Raw genomic sequence first — 22,186 nt, 5'->3', positions numbered from 1 at the left:
GAAGAATTGGAGATGTGAAGGGGAAATCGGAACTGTGAAGGGGGGGGGGGGGAATGGAGATGTGAAAGGAGGGGGGTGAGCGTGGAGCGAGGCGGAGCGGGAAAATGTTATCCCTGGCAACGCCGGGTATATAAGCTAGTATATATATTTTTTGAATGACGAGAACACACGTTGGATTTTGGCAAACAGCAAAAATCATTTATCAGACTTTTTTCCCCCCGTCTTTATATAACAAAAATAAATTGCCGGAGCGAGAAAAAAAATAGAGTTTTCCTTCTCTGGTTTTGCCCTATTAAAATAAACCTCTTAACCCCTTCACTGCCCAACAGACCTGCAGGGAGCAGCAAAGGGGCTGTTCAGATACACCGGATAATAGACAATTAGAAAATATGTGTGTGTGTGTGTGTGTTGTGTGTTGTGTGTGTCAGAAAGGCTTGCACATTGGTTCTGTGAACTCTTATGACACCCAGTGGTGACTGTGTGCACTGCAGCACAGTTTCTACAAGCAGCACACAAGAGTTACAGTGATATCCAGTGGTCATAGCATGTACTGCAGCCATGCATTTCCTTATTGGCTCTGCAGAGTAAAAGGAAGGAGACCACCCACCACCCCCCCCCCCCCCTCCGGACCACACCCCTCCCGACTTCAGTTGTCTGAGGACTGAATCCGATTCCTGGGCAGGGGCTTCGGGGGCGCTGTCTTTGTAGATGGTACCGTGTCGCCTCCCTCGGAGATGATCTTAGCCGGCGGGGGCGGGTGAGGCGGAGGCATGTTGGGAACTTTGACGCTGCCCCCAGTGTTTCTCCGGGGGATGGGTTTCGGGGGATCTTCTGGGGTTTCCGTGCTGGGGGGAGGTCGCGGTTGTATAGGGGGAGGGACATTGGGACGTAAAGGAGCCGGTCTCTTCACTACGAAAGGAGAACAAGCAGAGGGTGAGGAGGGTCCAAGATACCAAGTTCTACAGCAGATACACACAGACCCCGCTCTGCACTCACTGTGTTCTAGATGCAGATACACACAGACCCTGCCCTGCACTCACTGTGTTCCAGATGCAGATACACACAGACCCTGCTCTGCACTCACTGTGTTCTAGATGCAGATACACACAGACCCTGCCCTGCACTCACTGTGTTCCAGATGCAGATACACACAGACCCTGCTCTGCACTCACTGTGTTCTAGATGCAGATACACACAGACCCTGCCCTGCACTCACTGTGTTCCAGATGCAGATACACACAGACCCTGCTCTGCACTCACTGTGTTCTAGATGCAGATACACACAGACCCTGCTCAGCACTCACTGTGTTCTAGATGCAGATACACACAGACCCTGCTCAGCACTCACTGTGTTCTAGATGCAGATACACACAGACCCCGCTCTGCACTCACTGTGTTCTAGATGCAGATACACACAGACCCCGCTCTGCACTCACTGTGTTCTAGATGCAGATACACACAGACCCCGCTCTGCACTCACTGTGTTCTAGATGCAGATACACACAGACCCTGCTCAGCACTCACTGTGTTCTAGATGCAGATACACACAGACCCTGCTCAGCACTCACTGTGTTCTAGATGCAGACACACACAGACCCTGCTCAGCACTCACTGTGTTCTAGATGCAGATACACACAGACCCTGCTCTGCACTCACTGTGTTCTAGATGCAGATACACACAGACCCTGCTCAACACTCACTGTGTTCTAGATGCAGATACACACAGACCCTGCTCAGCACTCACTGTGTTCTAGATGCAGATACACACAGACCCTGCTCTGCACTCACTGTGTTCTAGATGCAGGCAGGTACACACAGACCCTGCTCAGCACTCACTGTGTTCTAGATGCAGGCAGGTACACACAGACCCTGCTCAGCACTCACTGTGTTCCAGATGCAGATACACACAGACCCTGCTCAACACTCACTGTGTTCTAGATGCAGATACACACAGACCCTGCTCTGCACTCACTGTGTTCTAGATGCAGATACACACAGACCCTGCTCAGCACTCACTGTGTTCTAGATGCAGATACACACAGACCCTGCTCAGCACTCACTGTGTTCTAGATGCAGATACACACAGATCCTGCTCTGCACTCACTGTGTTCTAGATGCAGATACACACAGACCCTGCTCAGCACTCACTGTGTTCTAGATGCAGATACACACAGACCCTGCTCAGCACTCACTGCGTTCTAGATGCAGATACACACAGATCCTGCTCTGCACTCACTGTGTTCTAGATGCAGATACACACAGACCCTGCTCAGCACTCACTGTGTTCTAGATGCAGATACACACAGACCCTGCTCTGCACTCACTGTGTTCTAGATGCAGATACACACAGACCCTGCTCAGCACTCACTGTGTTCTAGATGCAGATACACACAGACCCTGCTCGGCACTTACTGTGTTCTAGATGCAGATACACACAGACCCTGCTCAGCACTCACTGTGTTCTAGATGCAGATACACACAGACCCTGCTCTGCACTCACTGTGTTCTAGATGCAGATACACACAGACCCTGCTCAGCACTCACTGTGTTCTAGATGCAGATACACACAGACCCTGCTCAGCACTCACTGTGTTCTAGATACAGATACACAGACCCTGCTCTGCACTCACTGTGTTCTAGATGCAGATACACACAGACCCTGCTCTGCACTCACTGTGTTCTAGATGCAGATACACACAGACCCTGCTCTGCACTCACTGTGTTCTAGATGCAGATACACACAGACCCTGCTCTGCACTCACTGTGTTCTAAATGCAGGCAGATACACACAGACCCCGCTCTGCACTCACTGTGTTCTAGATGCAGATGCACACAGACCCTGCTCTGCACTCACTGTGTTCTAGATGCAGATACACACAGACCCTGCCCTGCACTCACTGTGTTCTAGATGCAGATACACACAGACCCTGCTCAGCACTCACTGTGTTCTAGATGCAGATACACACAGACCCCACTCTGCACTCACTGTGTTCTAGATGCAGATATACACAGACCCCGATCTGCACTCACTGTGTTCCAGATGCAGATACACACAGACCCTGCTCAGCACTCACTGTGTTCTAGATGCAGATACACACAGACCCTGCTCAGCACTCACTGTGCTCTAGATGCAGATACACACAGACCCTGCTCAGCACTCACTGTGTTCTAGATGCAGATACACACAGACCCTGCTCAGCACTCACTGTGCTCTAGATGCAGATATAGACAGACTCTGCTCTGCACTCACTGTGTTCTAGATGCAGATACACACAGACCCCGCTCAGCACTCACTATGTTCTAGATGCAGATACACACAGACCCTGCTCAGCACTCACTGTGTTCTAGATGCAGATACACACAGACCCTGCTCAGCACTCACTGTGTTCCAGATGCAGATACACACAGACCCTGCTCAGCACTCACTGTGTTCTAGATGCAGATATACACAGACCCTGCTCAACACTCACTGTGTTCTAGATGCAGATACACACAGACCCCGCTCAGCACTCACTGTGTTCTAGATGCAGATACACACAGACCCTGCTCAGCACTCACTGTGTTCTAGATGCAGATATACACAGACCCCGCTCTGCACTCACTGTGTTCTAGATGCAGATACACACAGACCCCGCTCTGCACTCACTGTGTTCTAGATGCAGATACACACAGACCCTGCTCAGCACTCACTGTGTTCTAGATGCAGATACACACAGACCCTGCTCAACACTCACTGTGTTCCAGATTCAGATACACACAGACCCTGCTCAACACTCACTGTGTTCCAGATTCAGATACACACAGACCCTGCTCAGCACTCACTGTGTTCTAGATGCAGATACACACAGACCCTGCTCAGCACTCACTGTGTTCTAGATGCAGATACACACAGACCCTGCTCTGCACTCACTGTGTTCTAGATGCAGATACACACAGACCCTGCTCAACACTCACTGTGTTCTAGATGCAGATACACACAGACCCTGCTCAGCACTCACTGTGTTCTAGATGCAGGCAGGTACACACCGACCCTGCTCAGCACTCACTGTGTTCCAGATGCAGATACACACAGACCCTGCTCAACACTCACTGTGTTCTAGATGCAGATACACACAGACCCTGCTCTGCACTCACTGTGTTCTAGATGCAGATACACACAGACCCTGCTCAGCACTCACTGTGTTCTCGATGCAGATACACACAGACCCTGCTCAGCACTCACTGTGTTCTAGATGCAGATACACACAGATCCTGCTCTGCACTCACTGTGTTCTAGATGCAGATACACACAGACCCTGCTCAGCACTCACTGTGTTCTAGATGCAAATACACACAGACCCTGCTCTGCACTCACTGTGTTCTAGATGCAGATACACACAAACCCTGCTCTGCACTCACTGTGTTCTAGATGCAGATACACACAGACCCTGCTCAGCACTCACTGTGTTCTAGATGCAGATACACACAGACCCTGCTCAGCACTCACTGTGTTCTAGATGCAGATACACACAGACCCTGCTCAGCACTCACTGTGTTCTAGATGCAGATACACACAGACCCTGCTCTGCACTCACTGTGTTCTAGATGCAGATACACACAGACCCTGCTCAGCACTCACTGTGTTCTAGATGCAGATACACACAGACCCTGCTCAGCACTCACTGTGTTCTAGATACAGATACACACAGACCCTGCTCTGCACTCACTGTGTTCTAGATGCAGATACACACAGACCCTGCTCTGCACTCACTGTGTTCTAGATGCAGATACACACAGACCCTGCTCTGCACTCACTGTGTTCTAAATGCAGGCAGATACACACAGACCCCGCTCTGCACTCACTGTGTTCTAGATGCAGATGCACACAGACCCTGCTCTGCACTCACTGTGTTCTAGATGCAGATACACACAGACCCTGCTCTGCACTCACTGTGTTCTAGATGCAGATACACACAGACCCTGCTCAGCACTCACTGTGTTCTAGATGCAGATACACACAGACCCCGCTCTGCACTCACTGTGTTCTAGATGCAGATATACACAGACCCCGCTCTGCACTCACTGTGTTCCAGATGCAGATACACACAGACCCTGCTCAGCACTCACTGTGTTCTAGATGCAGATACACACAGACCCTGCTCAGCACTCACTGTGCTCTAGATGCAGATATAGACAGACCCTGCTCTGCACTCACTGTGTTCTAGATGCAGATACACACAGACCCCGCTCAGCACTCACTATGTTCTAGATGCAGATACACACAGACCCTGCTCAGCACTCACTGTGTTCTAGATGCAGATACACACAGACCCTGCTCAGCACTCACTGTGTTCCAGATGCAGATACACACAGACCCTGCTCAGCACTCACTGTGTTCTAGATGCAGATACACACAGACCCCGCTCAGCACTCACTGTGTTCTAGATGCAGATACACACAGACCCTGCTCTGCACTCACTGTGTTCTAGATGCAGATATACACAGACCCTGCTCTGCACTCACTGTGTTCTAGATGCAGATACACACAGACCCTGCTCAGCACTCACTGTGTTCTAGATGCAGATACACACAGACCCCGCTCAGCACTCACTATGTTCTAGATGCAGATACACACAGACCCTGCTCAGAACTCACTGTGTTCTAGATGCAGATACACACAGACCCTGCTCAGCACTCACTGTGTTCCAGATGCAGATACACACAGACCCTGCTCAGCACTCACTGTGTTCTAGATGCAGATATACACAGACCCTGCTCAGCACTCACTGTGTTCTAAATGCAGATACACACAGACCCTGCTCTGCACTCACTGTGTTCTAGATGCAGATACACACAGACCCCGCTCAGCACTCACTGTGTTCTAGATGCAGATACACACAGACCCCGCTCAGCACTCACTGTGTTCTAGATGCAGATACACACAGACCCTGCTCTGCACTCACTGTGTTCTAGATGCAGATATACACAGACCCTGCTCTGCACTCACTGTGTTCTAGATGCAGATACACACAGACCCTGCTCAGCACTCACTGTGTTCTAAATGCAGATACACACAGACCCTGCTCTGCACTCACTGTGTTCTAGATGCAGATACACACAGACCCTGCTCAACACTCACTGTGTTCTAGATGCAGATACACACAGACCCTGCTCAACACTCACTGTGTTCTAGATGCAGATACACACAGACCCTGCTCTGCACTCACTGTGTTCTAGATGCAGGCAGGTACACACAGACCCTGCTCAGCACTCACTGTGTTCTAGATGCAGATACACACAGACCCTGCTCTGCACTCACTGTGTTCTAGTTGCAGGCAGGTACACACAGACTCTGCTCAGCACTCACTGTGTTCTAGATGCAGGCAGGTACACACAGACCCTGCTCAGCACTCACTGTGTTCCAGATGCAGATACACACAGACCCTGCTCTGCACTCACTGTGTTCTAGATGCAGATACACACAGACCCTGCTCTGCACTCACTGTGTTCTAGATGCAGATACACACAGACCCTGCTTAGCACTCACTGTGTTCTAGATGCAGATACACATAGACCCTGCTCTGCACTCACTGTGTTCTAGATGCAGATACACACAGACCCTGCTCGGCACTCACTGTGTTCTAGATGCAGATACACACAGACCCTGCTCTGCACTCACTGTGTTCTAGATGCAGATACACACAGACCCTGCCCTGCACTCACTGTGTTCTAGATGCAGATACACACAGACCCTGCTCTGCATTCACTGTGTTCTAGATGCAGATACACACAGACTCTGCTCAGCACTCACTGTGTTCTAGATGCAGATACACACAGACCCTGCTCAGCACTCACTGTGTTCTAGATGCAGATACACACAGACCCTGCTCAGCACTCACTGTGTTCTAGATGCAGATACACACAGACCCTGCTCAGCACTCACTGTGTTCTAGATGCAGATACACACAGACCCTGCTCAACACTCACTGTGTTCTAGATGCAGATACACACAGACCCTGCTCTGCACTCACTGTGTTCTAGATGCAGATACACACAGACCCTGCTCAGCACTCACTGTGTTCTAGATGCAGATACACACAGACCCTGCTCTGCACTCACTGTGTTCTAGATGCAGATACACACAGATCCTGCTCTGCACTCACTGTGTTCTAGATTCAGATACACGCAGATCCTGCTCTGCACTCAGTGTTCTAGATACAGATACACACAGACCCTGCTCAGCACTCACTGTGTTCTAGATGCAGATACACACAGATCCTGCTCTGCACTCTGTGTTCTAGATGCAGATACACACAGATCCTGCTCTGCACTCTGTGTTCTAGATGCAGATACACACAGACCCTGCTCAGCACTCACTGTGTTCTAGATGCAGATACACACAGATCCTGCTCTGCACTCTGTGTTCTAGATACAGATACACACAGACCCTGCTCTGCACTCACTGTGTTCTAGATGCAGATACACACAGACCCTGCTCTGCACTCTGTGTTCTAGATACAAACACATACCGATGCAGTAAAACCAAAATATATATTCACTGCGCTTCTCCGTGTAAGGAGCATGCTGCTGGTGAAATGATTGGCCATGCATTTGTGAAAAAACAGAAAGTGAATCCCTGCGCTTCTCCCATTGGGCTAACAATAAATGGGGTAATAAATATACATAGTGAAACCTAAGTCTGTAAGACAAAGGAGACTTTTGGTTACATCCTTTGATCAAATAATGCCAAGCCTGCTAACCAACGTCAAGGTAAGTCTCAGTAGCAGGGCCCTATGCTAAATGCATACAGATGTTCTGGAAAATATGCCCTGAAGGGGTTAATAAACTAAGCTTATGTAACCTAGTGCAGTTAAAAACTGGTATATACCAGTGAAGATACTTACATGTATGCAAGTAAAGTGAAAAGTGAATTTACAGGGACCTCACTGGGAGATTATATTAATTAAATCCCTAGCAGCACGCTTCCATGGGGTGTGATTAATGTATTTAGCCAATCCACCTGTAACTGCTTATTGAGCAGCTTGTGGGAGGTTGGTCCCTCTTTTTCAAGGTATATAATCTCCCAGTAAGGTCCCTGTAAATTCACTTTACTTACATACATGTAGGTATCTTCACTGGTATTGTTACCCAAGAGAATTGCTTACAGGAATGCTTTTGATGCAGGAATCATAAACTGTCTTTTGAAGTAGATACTGGGATGTTTATCCAGGTGCAGATACAGTAAAATGCAAGAAGTGGGGGAAATTAACAAACAAAAGGGTTATTTACTTCACACCCTGATAATCAACATTCTTTTATTTAGTATCAGAGACTTCAAAATAAAACTTGTGTTTCCTGAATTAACATTTAGGAAAGCAGCTGCTATTTTCCTAATCAGTATTGTTGACCTGTCCAAACATTTATTGATAGATCTGTTATTTCTATGTTTTCCCATCAACTTCAAAGCAACACACATAATTTAGTTTGAGCATACTTCTTCAACCAATCAAAACCTCCTACATGTTCAGCTATGGGTTTAGAAACACATTTAAACAAGACAGCGTATTAGTTAGAGAGGAGAGAAGGAGAAATGGAGAAAGGAAGAAAGGGAGGAGAAGGGGGAGAGCTCAGAGAAGGTAACTATGATCATAATTCTTGTGCACTTTTAAATCTGTATATATCTGTGTTTTATATCAATGTATTGTTAGATAGGATGAACTGTATTGTATTGTTAGGCCTGTAATAAGTACAAACCTTATAAGGAAGTATAATTAGTACAACCATGTAAGTGTTATATTTTGTTGCTGTTCTAATAAATGATTGTTTACATAATTGAAGCCTCTCTATCGTGTCAGAAACTCTCATAAACCAGGGTGTGCATGTGTGAATGTGTTTCCAATTGGAACCCATATCTACACATTCATTTCCTTAAATAATAGTTTTGCCATATTATTATATTAATTCTTATAAGCCAGCAATACTCATATAGATGTATTTATATTCATCTATATTTCTGGATAAGGCTAAACATTATCGTTAACAGGTACTGCACCGACACACTTTATTCGAGCAAATACCCGGTATGTACCTGGCAGATACCTGGAATGCGCCGCTCCTCACCTCTGACAAGCCCCGTTGCGTTTGCCTGCCCAGCCTGGGTTCATGCCTGGCTGATGGGCGGCTGATCTGTTAAATGATAATGATTAGAATTTAATAGGCTGCAATGCTTCCCGTGTCTACCAGATGGCATAAATTCATGAATTGTAATGCAGTATATATATATATACTGTGCAGTATTGCAGCCAGCGGGAATAAAATGCTTCAATCCCTGCTTGGAAAATACCTCAATGCACTCGGGCAGAAAACAGTCACAAACCTCAATACACCCGGGTATACCCGAATTCGTGGGACTAGCCAAGCTCGAATAAAGTGTGTCGCCAGTGTATATACCAGTTTTTAACTGCACTAGGTTACATAAGCTTACACTTAGTTTATTAACCCCTTCAGGGTATATTTCACAGAACATTTGTATGCATTTAGCATAGGGACCCGGTACTGAGACTTACCTTGACATTGGTTTGCAGACTTGTCATTATTTGATCAAAGGATGTAACTAAAAGTCTCCTTTGTCTTACAGACTTAGGTTTCACTATATTTATTTCCCCGTTTATTGTTAGCCCAATGGGAGAAGCGCAGAGATTCACTCTGTTTTTTCACACACAGATGCTGCTCTGCACTCACTTTTGCGTGTGCTGCTGGGACTGGCCTCTGTCTGGGTGACAGCAAGTTTACCCTCTTCTACGGGTGGGAGAGGCTTCGGAGCGACCGGTTTCATCTGAGCCGGTTCTTGGAATGCAGCTGGAATCTCTGGATCTCTGATGAAGGGAGAAACAGCACGAGGGGACATCACCAACCACAGCATTAATGGAAGGCACACGGCAATACAGAAAGGGTTAATGTTACAGGGACCAGCATGCAATTGCTGCGAGGATTAATGAGACTCCAGAACACAGATGTCAAAGTCCAAGGCCTGAAATACAACGGTTTAGGGTTTCCGGACCAAATAATAGTGTGTAAAGATTGCGCCTTCATTGAGTGAGATGATATTAAAGGAACCGAGGGAGGTATGAATGGGTGAGACTGCAGGGTTCCCACTGCAAGTGAGAATAGGACCATGGTGCATGGGGAGGGAGGACATGGAGACAAAGGGGTCCATGATGCAATACCAGGGGCTGAAGGCTACAGGACCAACATACATTGCTGGAGGGATAGAGACTAGTCCATGGGTAGCCAAACTCCATACTCAAGGACCACCAATAGGTCAGGTACTAAGCAAATCCCTGCTTCAGCGCAGGTGGCGCAATGAAAATGACTGAGCCACTGATTGAGCCACCTGTGTTGAAGACAGGATATCCATAATACCTTGCCATTGAGGATGGAATTAGGCCACCCATGGAATAGAGAGACCATGATGCATTGCTGAGGGGATAGAGACTAGAGACCATGATGCATTGCTGGAGGGATAGAGACTACAAAGACCATGATGCATTGCTGGAGGGATAGCGACTGCAGGGACCATCATGCATTGCTATGTTGACCGAGGTTGCTAGGTGCCTTCCTCGCAATGCATTCTGGGACGTCTGCTCTGTCCCACAGCTGCTCACCTCTCTGTGCTGGCAGGCGGGGGGGAGGCCAGAGGAAGCATCTCTTCAGATTTCGGGTCAGCCTGGCTCTGTGGCTGAGGATTGGAGGGTGCGGAGCCCCCCTCCGAGACCCCAAAATCTACGTCTGCGGGGATATAAAAAGAAGGAGCAGACATTGTGCAGGGGGAGGGGTGAGTTTCAATCAGGCACAGGCAAAGAGGCCACCATCCCTTACCCAAATTCTTGGGGGACTTCCCTAAAAGCCGTAGATGAACTGGCTTAAAAAAAGTAAGGGTACCGGGCCTATCTTTATTCTTTTGACATTCAGGAAAAGCGAGGGTGACCATACGGGGAAATATGTCTACAGTACGTATGTTTACAAAGCGATGGGCAGAGAGGTGTCCCAAAATAATTCTGGTATTCTTTCAATAAGAAGGTGGAACCACTGACCTGTCAGTAAAAATGAGGGGTACGCTGGGTTTGTGCATTTAAAAGTAGGGGTACTGTGTCTCCCCTCGTAGCATCCCACTGCCACCACTGATCAAGTTATTTCCACTGCTCGTTTTAAGCAGACAAACCCTGGAGACGGCATTTCCCTGTCCCTCTGACATTATAGATTCCCATATAGGATGTTGCACCATCTCACCTCCTACGAAGACATCTGCAGCACAGTTGATCAACCCTTCGACCACGTTCACCACCAGGATGGGAGAGACTGAGGTAATGTCCAGCATGGAGGGGTCCCTGGAAAGAGATATAGGTCAGGAGATATCCCCTTCAGGGTCCTCAGGGCCCCTCGAAGGTTCCTCCAGTGGGTCGTTGATGGGAATAGGACAGTGGTTAGATGGTTTGGGGTGTGGGTTTGCCATGCAAGGATGAAGAGCTCAATGCAAAGGCCCGCTCAAAGTCATTTAAAGAAAAGTGGAGATACTGTGGGATTGATTATACACGGGGGCTGCAAGTTAGACAGATTTAGGCAATGTTGATGCTGTAGAAATAGAAAGTGGAGAGGCTTTCTAAATAAGAAAAAAAGTGGAAGTATAAATGTGGGTGTGCGAGTAGAATAAGAGTGGTACCTGGCGCCCCTAGAACAATGACTCTTTGGATGCTGTACAAAGATGACGATATGGGACGGGCTCGAATGGTTTATTGTGTGAAGATCGCATTTGGCGTCCGTGAAGGGGCACAGATTCATACAGGGAGTCGCTTCTCGCACACATAGACTGCTGTGGGGTATGAGCAGTGAAGCAGGCTCCACCTGGACATCTGTCCATCTCACGGGGATTATAGAAGAGCCATAATCCAGCCGTCATAGCAGAAAAACCTTCAGTCCTGAGCCCTCTGGAAGCCGCGCCTCCGTGGTCTTACCCGTTACTCTTTGTCCACAACAGGTTAGGTCCCAGCACAATAGCGATGTTGCTTGGCGTCATCTTGTTCACATCTTGATGCTCTGCCAACTTTGCCATAAATTTGATCAGGTACCTAGGAGGCGGCATAAAAGGAGTCACATGACCATTAAGATGGAGGGGGATGTGTTTATTGAGAGGAAGATACTACTTATTATATAGTAAGCACTGTAGAATAAAACTTCAGGCCTTGCTATAGCAATGGGTTGTGGGTAAGAATTTGTCTTGCTGAAGAAATGTATTGTGGGTAACTAGCAGGTGTTTAAGTGTTGTGCAGGTGTGTGCAGGAAAATGCTTATGCTACTTTCCACATATTTTGTCCTCGAGTCAGATTTCGGCCTTGAATGGTGTAAACATGTCTTGTCTATTGTTCCAGTATGTCTCCTCTGCAAGAACATATGCCAATGTTTTAGCAAGTAACTCAGTGTTGTGAGACACAGACTTTATGGCTGCACGCCTCCTTCCCTTTGGTATAAGATAGACTGTTACGAATAAAGATTCAGTGCCTACGTTATTCAGACACAGGTCTGACTATTATATGCAACTCTTGCTGTAGCTACGCAATAAACACCAGTCTCTGGCAGACTGTTACCCTAAACTATGAGTAGAGCATTGTTTCTTCCACAGCGCCCATCACACTCATAATTAGTTATAGTTAGTTACCAGCCTCCATCACACACACGACTAGTTATACTTATTGCCTGAGGTCTTAGTTTACGGAGCGCCTCATTGCTTTATACAGTAGGGCTCAGTGTTGTCAGGAGCCACCAGCTAAGCCGGTGTCAGGAAATTATTTCATGTCCGCACCGGAGGTTGTTGTAATTCTCGGCGGGCAGCTTGGCGCAGACCTCTTTGTAGCTTTCCAGACGCCTTTCAGGCTCCTTGATGCTGAAAACGAGAGCAGAGACTTCATTCTCAGAGGGTACTGCAGAGGGGAAGCGACAGCCCAAGAGAAGGCTGGGTGGGTCTCTCCTACCTGGCGGCCTTCATCCAATCATCATAGAGTTCATAGGTCATGAGAGGGTCGGGGAGCTCCCTGAGGTACGACTTCAGGGCACCTGGAATGGAGTGCGGTAGTTAGGGCTGGTCACTAGTTAACCAGTTCCACATGGCTTCTATACTATGAACATGCTCAGCAAATGCAGAGGGACCGACCGCTGGGGCCCGGCATTAATACCAGTGGTTAGAGGGGATGTGAGAGTTGGACGAGAGAAAGGAGAAGAGGAGTGGATGGATGGTAGAGAGAAGGGGAAAGAAGGAAGGAGAGAAGACCTGGTGAGAGGAGAGAATTGGAGGAGAGAATTGGAGGAGAGAATTGGAGGAGAGAAGAAAGCGGGAGAGAAATGTGGAGGGAGAGCGGTAGATACTGTATCTGGGGCAGATGGAGGAGAGAGAACAGGGAGGAGAGAGAACAGGGAGGAGAAGGGAAGATGACAGAATCGTCAGAAACAGGGGAGAGATGGAGAGGAGATGGGTGAGGACGAGGAGACACAGGGGTACAAGCGAGAGGTAAGAGAGAAGGGTGATACAGCGTGAGAGTGAGAGACAGCCCAGCGCTGGGTGCCGCACGGGTGGGGTATTTCACCTGACACCGCGTGCGGCTCCGTCTCAAACTCCTGCAGGTCACTGGTTCCTGCGGCCAGGCTGGACTTGAGTCTCTTCAACACAGAGGCCCCGGCAGCCACACGGAAGAGACCCTGCGGGTAAGTACAGGGTTAGGGACACCTATACACACACACGTAAATACATACATACATACATACATACATACACACACACACACACACACATACATACATACACACATACACACACACATACATACATACATACACACACACACATACATACATACACACATACACACATACCTACATACACACATACATTCACACATACACACATACATACACACATACATACACACATACACACACACATACACACATACACACACACATACATACACACATACATACACACATACACACATACATACACACATACACACATACACACATACATACACACATACACACACACATACACACACACATACATACACACATACACACATACACACATACACACATACATACACATAAATACACACCGGTAGATATAGTAAGAAATATAAAAACGTAGAAATACAAAGATTTACACCAGTATAGTAAGTGCAAAGATATATAAGACACATGTATAACACAAATACTTACACTTATACACAGATATGCGCACACACACACACACACACACACACACACACACACACACACACACACACACACTGACCTCCTCCCGCATTCCCTGTGTTAGCAGCATCCTCACACAGGCAGCGATAGGCAGAGCGATATCACACCCGTACCTGGACAGGTGTGTCCCCAGCGGGACACCGTACACCCCCGCCGGGGCCAACTCCACAAACACACGGCCTGCAGACACAGGAGGGGGGCGATGAGCGAACGCTATCATTATATGGCTGTCTCTCTCCCCCTTACCCGTCTCGCGCTGCCCGCGTCTCTCCCCCTTACCCGTCTCACCCTGCCCGCGTCTCTCCCCCTTACCCGTCTCGCGCTGCCCGCGTCTCTCCCCCTTACCCGTCTCGCGCTGCCCGCGTCTCTCCCCCTTACCCGTCTCGCGCTGCCAGCAACTCTCCCCCTTACCCGTCTCGCGCTGCCCGCGACTCTCCCCCTTACCCGTCTCACGCTGCCCGCGACTCTCCCCCTTACCCGTCTCGCGCTGTCCGGGACTCTCCCCCTTACCCGTCTCGCGCTGTCAGCGACTCTCCCCCTTAACCGTCTCACGCTGCCCGCGACTCTCCCCTTACCCATCTCACGCTGCCCGCGACTCTCCCCCTTACCCGTCTCACGCTGCCCGCGACTCTCCCCCTTACCCGTCTCGCGCTGTCAGCAACTCTCCCCCTTACCCGTCACGCGCTGCCCGCGACTCTCCCCCTTACCCATCTCACGCTGCCCGCGACTCTCCCCCTTACCCGTCTCACGCTGCCCGCGTCTCTCCCCCTTACCCGTCTCACGCTGCCCACTTCTCTCCCCCTTACCCATCTCACGCTGCCAGCGACTCTCCCCCTTACCCGTCTCACGCTGCCCGCGACTCTCCCCCTTACCCACCTCACCCTGCCCGCGACTCTCCCCCTTACCCGTCTCGCGCTGTCAGCAACTCTCCCCCTTACCCACCTCACCCTGCCCGCGACTCTCCCCCTTACCCGTCTCGCGCTGTCAGCAACTCTCCCCCTTACCCGTCACGCGCTGCCCGCGACTCTCCCCCTTACCCGTCTCGCGCTGTCAGCAACTCTCCCCCTTACCCGTCTCACGCTGCCCGCGACTCTCCCCCTTACCCATCTCACGCTGCCCGCGACTCTCCCCCTTACCCGTCTCGCGCTGTCAGCAACTCTCCCCCTTACCCGTCACGCGCTGCCCGCGACTCTCCCCCTTACCCGTCATGCGCTGCCCGCGACTCTCCCCCTTACCCATCTCACGCTGCCAGTGACTCTCCCCCTTACCCGTCTCACGCTGCCCGGGACTCTCCCCCTTACCCGTCTCACGCTGCCAGCGACTCTCCCCCTTACCCGTCTCACGCTGACCGCGACTCTCCCCCTTACCCGTCTCACGCTGCCCGGGACTCTCCCCCTTACCCGTCTCACGCTGCCCGCGACTCTCCCCCTTACCCGTCACGCGCTGCCCGCGTCTCTCCCCCTTACCCGTCTCACGCTGCCAGCAACTCTCCCCCTTACCCGTCACGCGCTGCCCGCGACTCTCCCCCTTACCCGTCTCACGCTGCCCGCGACTCTCCCCCTTACCCGTCTCACGCTGCCCGCGACTCTCCCCCTTACCCGTCTCACGCTGCCCGCGTCTCTCCCCCTTACCCGTCTCACGCTGCCCGCGTCTCTCCCCCTTACCCGTCTCACGCTACCCACGTCTCTCCCCCTTACCCGTCTCACGCTGCCAGCGACTCTCCCCCTTACCCGTCTCACGCTGCCCGCGACTCTCCCCCTTACCCGTCTCGCGCTGTCGGCAACTCTCCCCCTTACCCACCTCACCCTGCCCGCGACTCTCCCCCTTACCCGTCTCGCGCTGTCGGCAACTCTCCCCCTTACCCACCTCACCCTGCCCGCGACTCTCCCCCTTACCCGTCTCGCGCTGTCAGCAACTCTCCCCCTTACCCACCTCACCCTGCCCGCGACTCTCCCCCTTACCCGTCACGCGCTGCCCGCGACTCTCCCCCTTACCCGTCTCGCGCTGTCAGCGACTCTTCCCCCTTACCCGTCTCACGCTGCCCGCGACTCTCCCCCTTACCCGTCACGCGCTGCCCGCGTCTCTCCCCCTTACCCGTCTCACGCTGCCCGCGACTCTCCCCCTTACCCGTCTCGCGCTGTCAGCGACTCTCCCCCTTACCCGTCTCACGCTGCCCGCGACTCTCCCCCTTACCTGTCTCACGCTGCCCGCGTCTCTCCCCCTTACCCGTCTCGCGCTGTCAGCAACTCTCCCCCTTACCCGTCACGCGCTGCCCGCGACTCTCCCCCTTACCCGTCACGCGCTGCCCGCGACTCTCCCCCTTACCCGTCTCACGCTACCCGCGACTCTCCCCCTTACCCATCTCACGCTGCCAGTGACTCTCCCCCTTACCCGTCTCACGCTGCCCGCGACTCTCCCCCTTACCCACCTCACCCTGCCCGCGACTCTCCCCCTTACCCGTCTCACGCTACCCGCGACTCTCCCCCTTACCCATCTCACGCTGCCAGTGACTCTCCCCCTTACCCGTCTCACGCTGCCCGCGACTCTCCCCCTTACCCACCTCACGCTGCCCGCGTCTCTCCCCCTTACCCGTCTCACGCTGCCAGTGACTCTCCCCCTTACCCGTCACGCGCTGCCCGCGTCTCTCCCCCTTACCCGTCTCGCGCTGCCCGCGACTCTCCCCCTTACCCGTCTCACGCTGCCCGCGTCTCTCCCCCTTACCCGTCTCACGCTGCCCGCGACTCTCCCCCTTACCCGTCTCGCGCTGTCAGCATCTCTCCCCCTTACCCGTCTCGCGCTGCCCGCGTCTCTCCCCCTTACCCGTCTCGCGCTGTCAGCATCTCTCCCCCTTACCCGTCTCGCGCTGCCCGCGACTCTCCCCCTTACCCGTCTCGCGCTGCCCGCGTCTCTCCCCCTTACCCGTCTTACGCTGCCTGCGACTCTCCCCCTTACCCGTCTCACGCTGCCCGCGTCTCTCCCCCTTACCCATCTCATGTTCCCAGCGACTCTCCCCCTTACCCGTCTCGCGCTGCCCGCGTCTCTCCCCCTTACCCGTCTCACGCTGCCCGCGACTCTCCCCCTTACCCGTCTCGCGCTGCCCGCGTCTCTCCCCCTTACCCGTCTCACGCTGCCCGGGACTCTCCCCCTTACCCGTCTCACGCTGCCCGCGACTCTCCCCCTTACCCGTCTCACGCTGCCCGCGTCTCTCCCCCTTACCCATCTCTCGCGAGCAGTCTCTCCCCCTTACCCGTCTCGCGCTGCCCGCGTCTCTCCCCCTTACCCGTCTCGCGCTGCCCGCGTCTCTCCCCCTTACCTGTCTCGCGCTGTTCACGTCTCTCCCCCTTACCTGTCTCGCGCTGCCCACGTCTCTCCCCCTTACCCATCTAACGCTGCCCGCGTCTCTCCCCCTTACCCGTCTCGTGCTGCCCGCGACTCTCCCCCTTACCCATCTCGCGCTGCCCGGGACTCTCCCCCTTACCCGTCTCGCGCTGTCAGCGTCTCTCCCCCTTACCCGTCTCTCGCGAGCAGTCTCTCCCCCTTACCCGTCTCGCGCTGCCCGCGACTCTCCCCCTTACCCGTCTCGCGCTGCCCGCGTCTCTCCCCCTTACCTGTCTCGCGCTGCCCACGTCTCTCCCCCTTACCCGTCTCGTGCTGCCCGCGACTCTCCCCCTTAACCATCTCGCGCTGCCCGGGACTCTCCCCCTTACCCGTCTCGCGCTGCCCGCGACTCTCCCCCTTACCCGTCTCGCGCTGCCCGCGTCTCTCCCCCTTACCCGTCTCGCGCTGTCAGCAACTCTCCCCCTTACCCACCTCACCCTGCCCGCGACTCTCCCCCTTACCCGTCTCGCGCTGCCCGCGACTCTCCCCCTTACCCGTCACGCGCTGCCCGCGACTCTCCCCCTTACCCGTCACGCGCTGCCCGCGTCTCTCCCCCTTACCCGTCTCACGCTGCCCGCGACTCTCCCCCTTACCCGTCTCGCGCTGTCAGCAACTCTCCCCCTTACCCGTCACGCGCTGCCCGCGACTCTCCCCCTTACCCGTCACGCGCTGTCAGCAACTCTCCCCCTTACCCGTCTCACGCTGCCCGCGACTCTCCCCCTTACCCGTCTCGCGCTGTCAGCAACTCTCCCCCTTACCCGTCTCGCGCTGCCCGCGACTCTCCCCCTTACCCGTCACGCGCTGCCCGCGTCTCTCCCCCTTACCCGTCTCACGCTGCCCGCGACTCTCCCCCTTACCTGTCTCATGCTGCCCGCGTCTCTCCCCCTTACCCGTCTCACGCTGCCCGCGTCTCTCCCCCTTACCCGTCTCGCGCTGTCAGCAACTCTCCCCCTTACCCGTCACGCGCTGCCCGCGACTCTCCCCCTTACCCGTCACGCGCTGCCCGCGTCTCTCCCCCTTACCCATCTCGCGCTGCCCGCGACTCTCCCCCTTACCCATCTCACGCTGCCAGTGACTCTCCCCCTTACCCGTCTCACGCTGCCCGCGACTCTCCCCCTTACCCGCCTCACGCTGCCCGCGTCTCTCCCCCTTACCCACCTCACCCTGCCCGCGACTCTCCCCCTTACCCGTCACGCGCTGCCCGCGACTCTCCCCCTTACCCGTCTCACGCTGCCCGCGTCTCTCCCCCTTACCCGTCTCACGCTGCCCGCGTCTCTCCCCCTTACCCGTCTCACGCTGCCCGCGACTCTCCCCCTTACCCGTCTCACGCTGCCAGTGACTCTCCCCCTTACCCGTCTCACGCTGCCCGCGTCTCTCCCCCTTACCCGCCTCACGCTGCCAGTGACTCTCCCCCTTACCCGTCTCACGCTGCCCGCGACTCTCCCCCTTACCCGTCACACGCTGCCCGCGACTCTCCCCCTTACCCGTCACGCGCTGCCCGCGACTCTCCCCCTTACCCATCTCACGCTGCCAGTGACTCTCCCCCTTACCCGTCTCGCGCTGTCAGCGACTCTCCCCCTTACCCGCCTCACGCTGCCCGCGACTCTCCCCCTTACCCGTCTCACGCTGCCAGTGACTCTCCCCCTTACCCGTCTCGCGCTGTCAGCGACTCTCCCCCTTACCCGTCTCGCGCTGCCAGTGACTCTCCCCCTTACCCGTCTCACGCTGCCCGCGACTCTCCCCCTTACCCGTCACGCGCTGCCCGCGACTCTCCCCCTTACCCATCTCACGCTGCCCGCGACTCTCCCCCTTACCCGTCTCACGCTGCCAGTGACTCTCCCCCTTACCCGTCTCGCGCTGTCAGCGACTCTCCCCCTTACCCGTCTCGCGCTGTCAGCGACTCTCCCCCTTACCCGCCTCACGCTGCCCGCGACTCTCCCCCTTACCCGTCTCACGCTGCCCGCGACTCTCCCCCTTACCCGTCTCGCGCTGTCAGCAACTCTCCCCCTTACCCGTCTCACGCTGCCCGCGACTCTCCCCCTTACCCATCTCACGCTGCCCGCGACTCTCCCCCTTACCCGTCTCACGCTGCCAGTGACTCTCCCCCTTACCCGTCTCGCGCTGTCAGCGACTCTCCCCCTTACCCGTCACGCGCTGCCCGCGACTCTCCCCCTTACCCGTCTCACGCTGCCCGCGTCTCTCCCCCTTACCTGTCTCACGCTGCCCGCGACTCTCCCCCTTACCCGTCTCACGCTGCCCGCGTCTCTCCCCCTTACCCGTCTCACGCTGCCCGCAACTCTCCCCCTTACCCGTCTCACGCTGCCCGCAACTCTCCCCCTTACCCGTCACGCGCTGCCCGCGTCTCTCCCCCTTACCCGTCTCACGCTGCCCGCGACTCTCCCCCTTACCCGTCTCACGCTGCCCGCGTCTCTCCCCCTTACCCGTCTCACGCTGCCCGCGTCTCTCCCCCTTACCCGTCTCACGCTGCCAGCATCTCTCCCCCTTACCCGCCTCACGCTGCCCGCGTCTCTCCCCCTTACCCGTCTCGCGCTGCCCGCGTCTCTCCCCCTTACCCGTCTCGCGCTGCCCGCGTCTCTCCCCCTTACCCGTCTCACGCTGCCCGCGACTCTCCCCCTTACCCGTCTCACGCTGCCCGCGTCTCTCCCCCTTACCCGTCTCGCGCTGTCAGCATCTCTCCCCCTTACCCGTCTCGCGCTGCCCGCGTCTCTCCCCCTTACCCGTCTCGCGCTGCCCGCGTCTCTCCCCCTTACCCGTCTCACGCTGCCCGGGACTCTCCCCCTTACCCGTCTCACGCTGCCCGCGACTCTCCCCCTTACCCGTCTCGCGCTGCCCGCGTCTCTCCCCCTTACCTGTCTCACCCTGCCAGCGTCTCTCCCCCTTACCTGTCTCACCCTGCCAGCGTCTCTCCCCCTTACCCGTCTCTCGCGAGCAGTCTCTCCCCCTTACCCGTCTCGCGCTGCCCGCGACTCTCCCCCTTACCCGTCTCGCGCTGCCCGCGTCTCTCCCCCTTACCTGTCTCGCGCTGCCCACGTCTCTCCCCCTTACCCGTCTCGTGCTGCCCGCGACTCTCCCCCTTACCCGTCTCACGCTGCCCGCGACTCTCCCCCTTACCCGTCTCTCGCGAGCAGTCTCTCCCCCTTACCCGTCTCTCGCGAGCAGTCTCTCCCCCTTACCCGTCTCTCGCGAGCAGTCTCTCCCCCTTACCCGTCTCTCGCGAGCAGTCTCTCCCCCTTACCCGTCTCTCGCGAGCAGTCTCTCCCCCTTACCCGTCTCTCGCGAGCAGTCTCTCCCCCTTACCCGTCTCTCGCGAGCAGTCTCTCCCCCTTACCCGTCTCTCGCGAGCAGTCTCTCCCCCTTACCCGTCACGCGCTGCCCGCGACTCTCCCCCTTACCCATCTCACGCTGCCAGTGACTCTCCCCCTTACCCGTCTCGCGCTGTCAGCGACTCTCCCCCTTACCCGCCTCACGCTGCCCGGGACTCTCCCCCTTACCTGTCTCACCCTGCCAGCGTCTCTCCCCCTTACCCGTCTCTCGCGAGCAGTCTCTCCCCCTTACCCGTCACGCGCTGCCCGCGACTCTCCCTTTTACCCGTCACGCGCTGCCCGCGACTCTCCCTTTTACCCGTCTCGCGCTGTCAGCAACTCTCCCCCTTACCCGTCTCACGCTGTCCGCGTCTCTCCCCCTTACCCGTCTCACGCTGTCAGCAACTCTCCCCCTTACCCGTCTCACGCTGCCCGCGACTCTCCCCCTTACCCGCCTCACGCTGCCCGCGACTCTCCCCCTTACCCACCTCACCCTGCCCGCGACTCTCCCCCTTACCCGTCACGCGCTGCCCGCGACTCTCCCCCTTACCCGTCTCACGCTGCCCACGTCTCTCCCCCTTACCCGTCTCTCGCGAGCAGTCTCTCCCCCTTACCCGTCTCACGCTGCCAGTGACTCTCCCCCTTACCCGTCTCACGCTGCCCGCGTCTCTCCCCCTTACCCGCCTCACGCTGCCCGCGACTCTCCCCCTTACCCGTCTCACGCTGTCCGCGACTCTCCCCCTTACCCGTCTCGCGCTGCCCGCGTCTCTCCCCCTTACCCGTCTCACGCTGCCAGCGACTCTCCCCCTTACCCGTCTCGCGCTGTCAGCAACTCTCCCCCTTACCCGTCTCACGCTGTCCGCGTCTCTCCCCCTTACCCACCTCACCCTGCCCGCGACTCTCCCCCTTACCCGTCACGCGCTGCCCGCGACTCTCCCCCTTACCCGTCTCACGCTGCCCGCGACTCTCCCCCTTACCCGTCTCACGCTGCCCGCGACTCTCCCCCTTACCCGTCTCGCGCTGCCCGCGTCTCTCCCCCTTACCCGTCTCGCGCTGTCAGCATCTCTCCCCCTTACCCGTCACGCGCTGTCAGCGTCTCTCCCCCTTACCCGTCTCGCGCTGCCCGCGTCTCTCCCCCTTACCCGTCTCGCGCTGCCCGCGTCTCTCCCCCTTACCCGTCTCACGCTGCCCGGGACTCTCCCCCT

At 54.9% G+C, this 22,186-nt stretch overlaps 1 protein-coding gene across 1 annotated transcript in view; it reads right to left on the bottom strand.

The window, feature by feature from the left end:
- Nucleotides 1–176: 176 nt before the first annotated feature.
- The window catches only part of SH3BP1 (SH3 domain binding protein 1), a 60,967-nt gene continuing 38,957 nt past the window's right edge, over nt 177–22,186 (bottom strand). The window contains exons 10-18 of the mRNA XM_075573846.1: nt 14,321–14,460; nt 13,614–13,725; nt 13,005–13,086; nt 12,836–12,916; nt 11,991–12,104; nt 11,269–11,366; nt 10,644–10,767; nt 9,721–9,854; nt 177–909 (exon numbers count right to left, since the gene is read on the bottom strand). Of these exons, the coding sequence (XP_075429961.1) occupies nt 647–909; nt 9,721–9,854; nt 10,644–10,767; nt 11,269–11,366; nt 11,991–12,104; nt 12,836–12,916; nt 13,005–13,086; nt 13,614–13,725; nt 14,321–14,460 (1,148 nt within the window). The 3' untranslated portion in view covers nt 177–646. The remainder of the gene's footprint in view (nt 910–9,720; nt 9,855–10,643; nt 10,768–11,268; nt 11,367–11,990; nt 12,105–12,835; nt 12,917–13,004; nt 13,087–13,613; nt 13,726–14,320; nt 14,461–22,186) is intronic.

This window comes from Ascaphus truei, chromosome 17 (assembly GCF_040206685.1).
Source record: "Ascaphus truei isolate aAscTru1 chromosome 17, aAscTru1.hap1, whole genome shotgun sequence".
NCBI lineage: Eukaryota > Metazoa > Chordata > Amphibia > Anura > Ascaphidae > Ascaphus > Ascaphus truei.
The sequence above is the reverse complement of the archived record's forward strand: the minus strand, read 5'-3'. Positions and strand labels throughout refer to the sequence as shown.